The sequence below is a fragment of the Varroa destructor genome, unplaced genomic scaffold, assembly GCF_002443255.2.
Source record: "Varroa destructor unplaced genomic scaffold, Vdes_3.0 BEIS01000001.1, whole genome shotgun sequence".
Lineage (NCBI taxonomy): Eukaryota > Metazoa > Arthropoda > Arachnida > Mesostigmata > Varroidae > Varroa > Varroa destructor.
The window spans coordinates 14,815,251-14,825,766 of NW_019211454.1; the positions used below are offsets into that span (position 1 = coordinate 14,815,251).

At 41.9% G+C, this 10,516-nt stretch overlaps 1 protein-coding gene across 3 annotated transcripts; it reads right to left on the reverse strand.

Annotated features, from left to right (window-relative positions):
* Nucleotides 1-11: 11 nt before the first annotated feature.
* LOC111243422 (protein O-glucosyltransferase 1-like) lies at nt 12-4,791 on the reverse strand. 3 transcript variants are annotated; one of them, XM_022788960.2, is made up of 6 exons: nt 4,004-4,791; nt 3,333-3,493; nt 2,962-3,099; nt 2,401-2,640; nt 1,568-1,801; nt 12-1,346 (listed from the first exon to the last, which is right to left on the reverse strand). In XM_022788960.2, exons 1-6 carry the CDS (start codon nt 4,004-4,006, stop codon nt 923-925), a joined length of 1,200 nt encoding a protein of 399 aa, XP_022644695.1. In that variant the 5' UTR covers nt 4,007-4,791; the 3' UTR covers nt 12-922. The 3 variants fall into 3 exon arrangements, with proteins under 3 accessions (XP_022644695.1, XP_022644697.1, XP_022644696.1); XM_022788962.2 differs by lacking the exon at nt 4,004-4,791 and adding an exon at nt 3,820-3,996; XM_022788961.2 differs by lacking the exon at nt 4,004-4,791 and adding an exon at nt 3,792-3,996.
* Between the last annotated feature and the right edge of the window lie 5,725 nt (nt 4,792-10,516).

Sequence of the window (10,516 nt, forward strand, 5' to 3'; positions counted from 1 at the left end):
GACACGATACATAAATTAGTCGACTCACCTGAGGTTTATTTATTTGAAAAAAGTGTTGATGAAAAGTTACCGTTTACATATATAAAGTTGTATATACAAGCTTGTGTCATTTTAAACATGGATATTTTTTTCTCTTGTTGTTCTTAATCGGATGTCAGTTGGCATCCAGTACTGTAGCCTTGTTTAACGGCAAACAGCTAAACCTATCGGCAATACCGCTTAGTGCAATCAATCATTTCTACGAGTCCGAGAACGAGCTTTGAACTAAAAACAGCGTTGTGCTATCTATCACCATTTTGTCATTTTAAAAGTCGCATAATATGCGACGCCTCACAGGGACCATAATAATCTCTGTTGATAAATATGCTTTCAACAGCATTTATTAAGGAGTTAGAAAGTATACTGTAAAAGTTTTTCAAGTGTTTTTTTTTGCTAATTCAAGATTTGCTTTTTTCTAAGATTATTAAATGGTCATTGCCGTATTACATAGGTTTCTGGTTTCCAGTCAAAAAATGCATACAATATATTGTACTGGTGCGGCTCGCACAAACAAGATACCCGGTTAATTCACTTTTGGGTGGAAAAATAAAAAATACAAACCGAAAATTCTAAATAGCAGTACTTATATGTGTAATTCTTTGGGAAAATCTTTAATGGGAGTAGTAGTGATAAGGAGTTTATAAAAGGCTATGTTGAAAAATACGTTTCTTTATATGTACTAATTAATTTGAAATAGTGAGCCAAGCCACCGGTAGAAACCATGCGAAAAAAGTGTAATGACGATAGGACTAATTTACGACCCATTTTAAGTATTCTAGCGGGTTGCTTTATCACTTGGTGGGAAATACACTTGTACCTGACGCATATTTTATTCTTCGAGACCAAAAGCATACTCCAATTTAACGAACATGGTGTTAACATGTTAAAGCTCGGTTTTTTGAGAAGCGGGAATGGACTTTCGCGTTACTTTCAGTATAACTTCTTTAAGAGAGGGATCTTTAACAACATGGTACTTTATAAGATTGGCATAAGTTGTAAGCAATTTTTGCCAATAACAGCGAATGTCCTTCATTCGGAGGTGGTTACGAATGGCTTCATAGCCACGTTGGGCTATCTTTTGTGCTACATCCTGATTATCTCGGGCGAAACTTAGGAGAAATTCAACATTTGTCAATTGCTTTTGCGTCACGGGAATGTAGTGTATCCAAGGCTTGAGCATGGGGTAAAAAAATTCGATCCAATCCTCATTTGATTCGGTGGGGCCAACGTGAAAAACGAGGCTTTTGCAGGGGAACAGATGCTTCAGTCGAAAGCTAGCAGCTACTCCACGGAAGTTGAAAAGGTACCTATAAAGAGAGGAATAAGATACGCTTGTGGATACCGAACATGGAAATGATACAACTTTAAAATATAGGCGGATTTATAATTGTTTTTATGCTAAACGTATAGTTACGTTGCAACATGTTCAACTGCAGTAAGAACGACTGATTATTTATGTAACACATATTGTTTGCTGCCAATTTGTCGGACATTATAGACATATATCATATTATAAATCATATTATACCTATAACGGCAGTGATGTTCAAATGTAACTTCTGTCGCAGGCGGCGCTCCGAGTGTGTCTTGTTCCGACCTCCACGCTTGGTTTTTCGTATACTGAGCATCCACCAGATCAGGATTGCGCCGCGATAACTTCACAAGGGGATCTCGATCAGGAAATGTTCGCGAACCCCGAAAGAAAGCCTTGTCTTCTTTCTCCGACCACGGAAATCGTTCCGCTTCAGTTAGTAAATTAGCGCTGAGGAGACACAGTAATTTGAAGGCAGTGTCAAGAACAAACGGTCACCGCAATATCAGCGAACATGCTACGTATATGGAAAGAATACCCATAGCTACTCATGAGTCGCAAATACCTGCGACACAACTAACAGCCGCTATAAATACATCCTATTAATGAGTGTTTGGTGAACAGACGAACTTACCTAACTGTGCTTATTCGAAAGAATAATAACGATTATTTCAATATTAACTCGTTTACGCTTCTGCATGAAGTTACTTAGTACGTGTACCAAAAATCCGACGGCCAATGTAGTAATGCATCGACTTTTATTGACCTCTCTTGACCAAAGCATACTTGATATATAGCGCTTTGTAAATATATAACAGAGTGTAATTATTATATCTGTGCTCATATACAAATAATAAAATTGCTTAACATGTGCTCAGTAGACGCTGTGAAGGTCTCTTGAAGGCACCAATGGATAAACTAAACGAATAATTTGTAATAGTTATTAAAGCCACGTGACTGATCGCTTGGCTTTTTGAGTCCTGACTTATTTATTGCACAGAATTGTCCAAATTCGCACCACATTTGCAATAATGGCACTTTCGACTCACCTCTGCAGATCCCAGCGACCGATACCTGTAGGGTAAATGCTTATTGCCGGCCCACCCTCCCAGAACGACCAGGCAGGATACATTATATCGTTGTAATCCTTTGATATTTTGCTGAATGAGAATACCGGTAATTTGCTGTGTCGCCGTAGGCTTTGCGGGTAGTCTTTCACATTGATCACTAAATCCATGTCCGGCATTTTAGAGGCTAGACCAAGGAGGAAATGCTCAACTCCTGAACACCTGTCGAATTGTTTAAAGATTAGACATTAATAGCAATTTTAAATATATTTAAGTAAGATTAATTTATCAAGGACAATGGCAACAATAATACTATGAAATGTTTATACCATAAAGCCATTACTAATTAGTTGTTTGCCTGCGAATTTCAAGCAATAGGTTTATTAGATATTTTGTACCTTGTAATATATATAGATACCTTGTAAAAAAATCTACCAATGAGTTTTTGAGGGAAACATCTTTTAGTTGGAGCTGGTCAACAGTCGGAATTTTCTTTTTTCATCGTATTTTGTCCTTCCTCTGTCAACAAATCTTGCTATTTACCTGAATGGGAACATACATTCCTCCTGACGGTACAGCCGACCTCCAACGATCTGGTAATGAACTCCGGATTGTTTTGCCCGATCTACGTCCTTTTTCTCTATGCCGCTAGCCCATGGCGCTAAATCCCTGGCAATCACTCTAAATTAATTAATTTCAAAAACTTAGCCTTTGAGAACGCGCATTATATAAGCTTCGGATGATATAGCAATAAAAATAGTAAAAATATGGAAAAAGAAATGCCTAAAATTACCTTTATATATGGCAGTGTTACTATATTCTAGCTACTTGTTCTTCAGAATAAAATGCTATCATATGCTATAACAAATGAGCATTTAAGTTGACGCTTGAGATGGGTGCTCAAATTGACTTACTGGTAGTGACAAAGAGAACAGCCTGAAGTGTTCGAGATTTTGCAATGTTCGTAGGTAGCCAAGGATGCGTTGATCTGCTTAAACACATGCCAGTACTTGTCGTTTTGGTGGTTCCACGCAGCGGTTCCCATAAATAGATCCAGTATAAGCAAATAACCCAACTGGAATTACGTAAAATTATTATAGACCTTGTCTACCCAAAATAATTGAAAAAAGATTTTAGTTTTTATCATCTCGATAATGAGAAAAAAAATTACATAATTATTAGCATGTAATAGTATCTGATAAAATGAATTATTTAGTTACGATACTAGTGAATAAATCGCGGAGCTACTCATATATTAGTAACTAACGATATGTGCCCCTTAATTTTATTAGGCCACCGTTGCTTTTGCTTTATTTCAATTGCAAATATAGATTCCCGATATACACGTCAGCTAACCAGTTCGCATTTTTTACCGATCATTAGTAATAGTCGAAGACAAACCAGCAAGAAGCGCAAACTTCTGCAGAGACACTATCCGGTCCAAGGTATCACAAAAAAGTTGGCACAAACAACGCGGTCTCAACTTTCTTATATAGTGCTATATGCTTTTTAGTTTAGCTTAGAACAACGCTCTGTAACAGTTAACTAACAAGCATCGCATTTAGCGCTAACGGTTTCTCTATACCATTATGACAAACGCTGTCTCTTGCACAATCAGGCGCGGCGTTCACGTCAAGCTGCTCCATACACACACATACACTCAGGATTAGTTATCGATGACATGTGTAATTTGTAGGAACTTCGAGTAGTTTGCAATTGTTCGGAAGCCAGTAGCTCCCTTCTGATCACAGCGGGCGTCGGCGGGTCTTCAGTCGTCCACAGTCGTGCGACTTGTCACTATATTCTCAGTTCTGGTTCGCCTTCTTCTTCTTCCCCCGCCCCCTTTTTCGGTCGGATTTCTGTCGGGCAAAAATTTCCTCCTTCTCATACAGAACTTTAACTCCGAAGTCGTTCCGGCGTCGACTTTCGCTAGTGCTAACTAGCGTAGCATTGCACCAAGCGAAAACGTTTGCTCTTCCCCTATTTCTTTTTCTAGCTACTGCAGCACTAATATCCGACAGAGAGACACCTATATTGAGGCGCTTCGAAAAATAGCACAGACCAGCTCAGTTTGTTTATTCCTAACGAGGAATTTTTTCAACTTGTTTTCTTGTTAGGTTGCCCTTTCTGGAGATGTGTTTTATTGGTTAAGCTGGTGCGCGCACGGACAAGATACCTATATATATTGGTCTGTAGTTGATCCAGCTTAAATGAAGCTGGTGTGCTTGGCATAATCTCGCAACATGGCCGGCATCATGAGATATTTCGGCGGCGCATCTTTCTTCACCAAGCGGTCACTCGGTTTTCTGTTGACTCCTTAGTCCTTTCTTTGGCACTTGTTTTCGGCCGCGCTTGCGAATCTAACTGCTCCGTCAGTATTAATTGAAATTTTGGCGCGCTCGCCGAACGCGTTCATCCGCGCGATCTTGGCCCTGTCGGCGGTTTGATTCAACCAGCTCGGTTATTTCTCGCCGTGCGATTCATTTCTTTAGACAACTAATCTGTGCGAACCCAATCGAGGTCCGAAATCGAGCCCGGCCAACCGATCGCAAATAGTTCCGGCATGCAATTCCTTCCACTTTTTGCAACTGACTCCCGGGAAATCTGGGCTCAGGCAGATACCGGCAGCGCCGTCTGGCGGCGGCGAGCCACCAGCGGCTAGCAAGCTTCCAAAGCACAACACGGGAAGAGTTCTCGCCTAGCCAGCCAGCTAGCTAAAAGCTAGGCGAAGTAAAGCAAACCTAAGCAAAGGAGCTAGTCGGTTTCGGTTGTCGCTCGACGGACTTGTCTGGTTTGCCCTGTCTTATTCTGTTTTGCCGTACCCTGCGCTGCCGTCCTGCCCAATTGTACTGTTCCGTTCTCCACTTTCGTTGTGGTCGGTCGACGACAACAGCAGCAGCAACACTCATCGTTGTCGTCTTCGTCGTGGGCAGGCAAGGAAATAAAGCAGTAGTATATCATCATAATAATAAGCAGTAGGAAGAAATGAGTGAAGTGATTAGTGTGGCATGCGCTGTGTTGTTATGTGAGTGTGTATGTGTGTGTGTCTGCTGCCTACAGAAGATATAAACAGCCACAGAGACAAAAAGAGAAGTCAGAAGGTGAAAGAAAAGAGCGATATACAGATAGGTAGATATATACATAGATGTAGTGAGAGAGAGAAAGCCAGTGACTGCTGGCTACCACGAGATTTAATACTATCACAGTACTACTATAAGTTGAGCAGGGTTGTTGTTGCCGTTGTCATCATAATCTCTCCCAGCTACTATATGGTACGAATATATCGAGTGGAGTCTCGAAGAAATGTCATCAGATTACATTTATCATACAGCAATGTACCCCGCGCTTCCATTACCCCGTGCCCCTCTTACTCCACCATCCTGTGACATCTTAATATAATAATAATAATCTACATAACAACAATGTACTAGTAGGCACGAATGGTTGCTTCCTTGTTTTTGTGGTGGTGATCATAACGTGTTGTAGTGATCTAGCTGTCGCTGTCCGTAGTGGCCTCTGACCGTAGCAGTATCAACCATTTGTGGAAATTTCAAACACTATCGTCGTAGGAAATGTATACGTTCCGTCCCATTTCGACCCGTTCGCTTCTCGAACTGCAGGCGGCAATGAGCAACGTAACATTACCACCCCTTTGTTGTGTGAGTGGAACTGTGCTGTGGTGTGGTCCTATTTCTCTCTGTATATTTGTTCGTTGGTACCTACTGAAGTGAGCTGCTCTATGGATATGCTGATCAATGCTGACAATGGTGTCGTATAGTGTACCAGCGCGTCAACTGCGGGCGCGACCATCAGTCGCGCGGTGGTCGCCGTAGACAGTCGCGCGTCTGGAAGCGTCAAGAATTTGTTCGTTCGTCGATCTCTTATTGTACGTTCATTTTGTGTGTATGTTCGTCTGTTACGTGGTAATGAGCGAAAAAAGCAGCCAGTGTGGTTGAATGTGCGGGCAGGAACTGACGTGAGGAGGTACGAACAAATATCGACTCATCGAGCGAATCATCAATAATCTTGATTAGCGCCCCGTACAATAATAATTATGCTTTATTAATTATATATGATATACTCAATACAACGAACAAAAATGAATTGTTGTTTTTAAAGCTGATTCTGTTAATGCTGTCATCGGCGTCGTTGTTTCTGTGTCAGTGATTTTTCGATGATCCTTATCGCTGTTATCGCAACCCATTTTAATCACCAATAACAAAGAAGACAGCATACTACCGCCGACTAAGCGCAGACGCAGGGACTGTGCTGCTGCTGACGCCGCTATCACCACCCAGCAGCGAAATTAACCGCCTGTCAAAGTGGCTGCTACCAGCTGCGCCTTGCGTCTGTCACGTTCTCAAACGTCGTTTACACTCGAGAGGGGAATAGAGAAAAGACGTCAACTGACGCGGGCGTGTCACAGTCTGGCGCGTTGAGTGTTTGGTTGCGTTATGCTGTCATGTAGTTCAGCTATTGTTTTCCGGAGAGCGGCGGCAGCAACAGCAGCCCCCCCACGCAGCAACTCGTGACAGCAACGGCAACACACAAAGAAAGCAAGAATGACCACAACAGAAAGAAGCAAGAATACGTCCGCGCATCGGCAGCAGCATTGCGTATTGTGAAGTGATAATAATGATCGTGATAGAGGCTATTAGTTAATATTATGTGTGTGCAGGTCATAAATAGTAGCAGACTTTAGCTGCAGCCTTGAACTGCATTTTTTTGCAGGCAGAATCTCATATATTTCACTCAATATTACTTATTATAAATAATAATTAATAGAGGTCTCAATATTACATCTGTGCAACATGTACGTATGCCTTTACTAATTCATATATACAGGAAGGATAGTTCATCGAACGTAGTAATCAAACAGACATTGCAGCCTGCACAGTTTCAAGCAACATCAGCTGTAGCTTATAAATCAATCTATCAATTATATGCAAAGAGCCGATCAGTGGTTCGGTAGCATCAACAACGAGTACCCTAGTCACCGTTACCTGACTACTTATCATTGTCGGCTGGTTTATTTATCAACCAACAGGGCAATTCATTTGTAGGGCGCCGTCATAGCATCGGGTGCCACCGTCTCCGCCAGCGCGAAGACTCTAGCCCACTGCAGTCCTTAATTGAGGCGGCAGTTTTCGGGAATAGTAAGCACAACTACCGGGTGGGGCGCTATAACTTACGCTGCCTGCGGCAGTCGCGTGTACTCCATTCCCCAGTCGGCCAGCATTTGTTTTTTTTTGCAACTGCTCTTGCTTATGGTAATAACGTGAACAACAAGAGCAAGAAAGCAACTTCAACTATGAAGAGTTAACTCAGTCCACTTAGTGCTTCCAATTTCCCATTGCAGTGTAATGGCACTGTATATATATATATATACTCCCCCGCATGTTAGTCAGGGGTCTACCCTATGCGTAGATGTGTATTGTTTGAAAAAAGTTATTGTACAACGTGTACTATATATTTCTATAGACGCAACAGTAGAAGCAATAGCAGAACTAGCAATATTGACGATGTAAAGTCTCATCAGCCGGTGGATAGCCGCTCAACTTCTGAACTATTTTAGCTTTTAGAACCGATGGCGTTAGGTTGTCAGATAGGACTGCATCTGTACAATAGTTTTTTTGTACGATCCTGCCTATCCGTTTCCGGCAGCTTGTACATATTGCTGATGTTCGGTGTCTTGAAACGTTCAAACCCATCATCGGCGAGTGGTAGCTGAGTGCCTGCAATTAATAGAATAATTGATTGGTAGGGTTTTCGGGGAACGTACGGTTTGTCTCGGTCCTATATGGTTCAAATGGTCACTGCTGTTGTCGTCGTTATTGTTGTTCATGTCAAGCAATGTTGTTATGCGAGCCTGTATTTGGCCTGTAAGCCTGCTTGTGTTCATCAAAAAGCGAGCGAAAAAATTAATCATGGGTGGCACGGTAGGATGTTCGTTTCTGCTGTTCGAGGTAGTGGTGTTGTGGATACACTGTAGCCAACGAGTTATTAGTGATTGACAACACAAGAATGAGTGAGCGTTGCACTGCGCTGGGAAACCAAAGAAAGAATTATGTCATTCATAGTCTGGCTAGGAAATGCAAAAATGTGTTATTCGTATATAGATTTCATACGTGCTCAGATAAATATGCGATTGTGCGTTTTGTTCGGTATTGGGGTGTCCTCGTGATATGAATTGGTTTTAGAAGGGTATAGGGAGAAGAAAAAGCGAATTTTGGTGTTGGAATTCTTCATCAAGTTGTCCTATGGTTTGTAAAACTCGTTTTGCGCAACAAGTACACACAATTCGAACGAAAGTAAACTCGATCAGCGAATAATATTACTGTACAAAGCTATGTTTTGTGCTCCAGAAGGAAGCTGACACCTATCGGTGTAATTGCTTTTCATCAAGTTACATATTATAGCCGCCAACTCATCATAGCCAGAGAACGTACCCCAATAGTAATGTAACCTCCTACCGCTTTTGCCTGCTGCGTCTAGCCAAAAATACTTCTCTGTAAGGGTAATTTATTTGTGCTGATGTAATCCCAAAAGTTGACAAGAGCCTAAATGTTTGCTTCTACTGCTTTTTTTTCTTGTGTATTTATTTCAAATGTTTTGCTTTTTTTTTTGAATGAATGAATGAAAGCTACATTTTCTAGCTTTTATGGCATTCAGGCAGCGGTTGTCATTTTTCTGTTTTGAAAGAATATGGATCAATATTTTTTTTCTATAACTTACTGAACTCAGCGCCTTTGTCGCTTTATACAGTCAGAATAAAGTTTATAAAAAAAATACATTTTATCGCTACTGCTAGCAATTGAAAACATTGTGAAACCATCCTTTCTGTTCTTTTCGCTGGTGCTGCTTATTGTGTACGGCTGCCGATTAAGCCATTGCACGGTTGTGAAAGGGGGCGTGTTCTCGCCTTCCTGTTTGCATAGTTTCATTGGGGATCCAGTTTTGGTCATGGTCTGGTTTTAGGGGGGGGGGGGGGGTCCAAATGTCACATCTCGTTCACTTGCATGCATTCAATATTTATCAGCTTATATTTCTCAGGCAGGAAGTTGCGTCGCTTTTTCTAATGCTAGCCTTAACCGTAGAGCCACTATAGGAGAGCAACCGTCGGTATCAGTAATAAGTAACAACAGGAGCGATTGTCTGAAAGGATCGATCTGATGCTACAGCTCTGCGCTTTAGCGGTAGCCTGAATAATAATAGTAGCAGCAGTGAATAAATATTCTGCTATCTCTATATAACGGAATATTCATATGATCGATTTAGCTCTGTCTTCTTTTTGATATCCCTGTGGTTGTGCGTTTAATATGCGTAGCCATATATAAAGTAATAGTGCACGTGCGTGTCAGATATATATATGTTGCATGCGATTTTTATATACAGTATGTATATAGCAGTACAGGTGGCGGTATTTACACGTGACGCAGGTAATCAACGTTCTGTTTCCTATTAGCCGCCACTTCCGTCTCTCATTTTATTTCTTCCTTAGTAGTACTACTCTGTTAACTCTGTTTTTCAAACCTGTTCTTACTGTTTTTGTGTCACTAAAACAGCTTCAGTACAGCATCACCTATTCGTGGCTATATCGCCTAATCGCTGAAATATCTGCATCAGCTGTCATAGTCCACAAGCCGACACCATCGCCAATATCAATATCATCAATAGCGTTCACGTCATCATCAACGACGGCGAGCGTGAACTGCGCTGTACGTCGTACTGCAGCGTTAGGTGGTTATTGTTGTTTGCGGAATCCCTGCAGCAGCGGTAGCGACGGCGACAGAAGCTCCAGTCGCGCAACGATTGCGTCTTTCCAGGTTCGTCGACGCGAAGCAGCCCGCCGCGCAGCCGCAGTGGCCTACGGGCTCCCGTCTCTAGCAGGCCCTACTACTTCTAAAGCCGGCAACCGTTCTTCCTTGTCTACTGATGGTAGTAGCAGCAACAGCAGTGCCATTTGACTGACGATTATCCTCCTAGATCTCCACGCAGATTGTGGAAGCCTCACGTCGCGTCGCCTCGTCTCGTCTCACCGTAGCCACGTAACTCAAATCACCACTGCTCGTACTATTACCAGTCACGGTCATTCGCT

Excerpts from the sequence above, each read along its gene's own strand:
- LOC111243422 (XM_022788960.2), bottom strand. Across the intron at positions 2,641-2,961 it reads GAATGTATGTTCCCATTCAG|GTGTTCAGGAGTTGAGCATT; the intron begins GTAAATAGCAAG and ends ACAATTCGACAG. Across the intron at positions 1,802-2,400 it reads GGTCGCTGGGATCTGCAGAG|CGCTAATTTACTAACTGAAG; the intron begins GTGAGTCGAAAG and ends GTGTCTCCTCAG.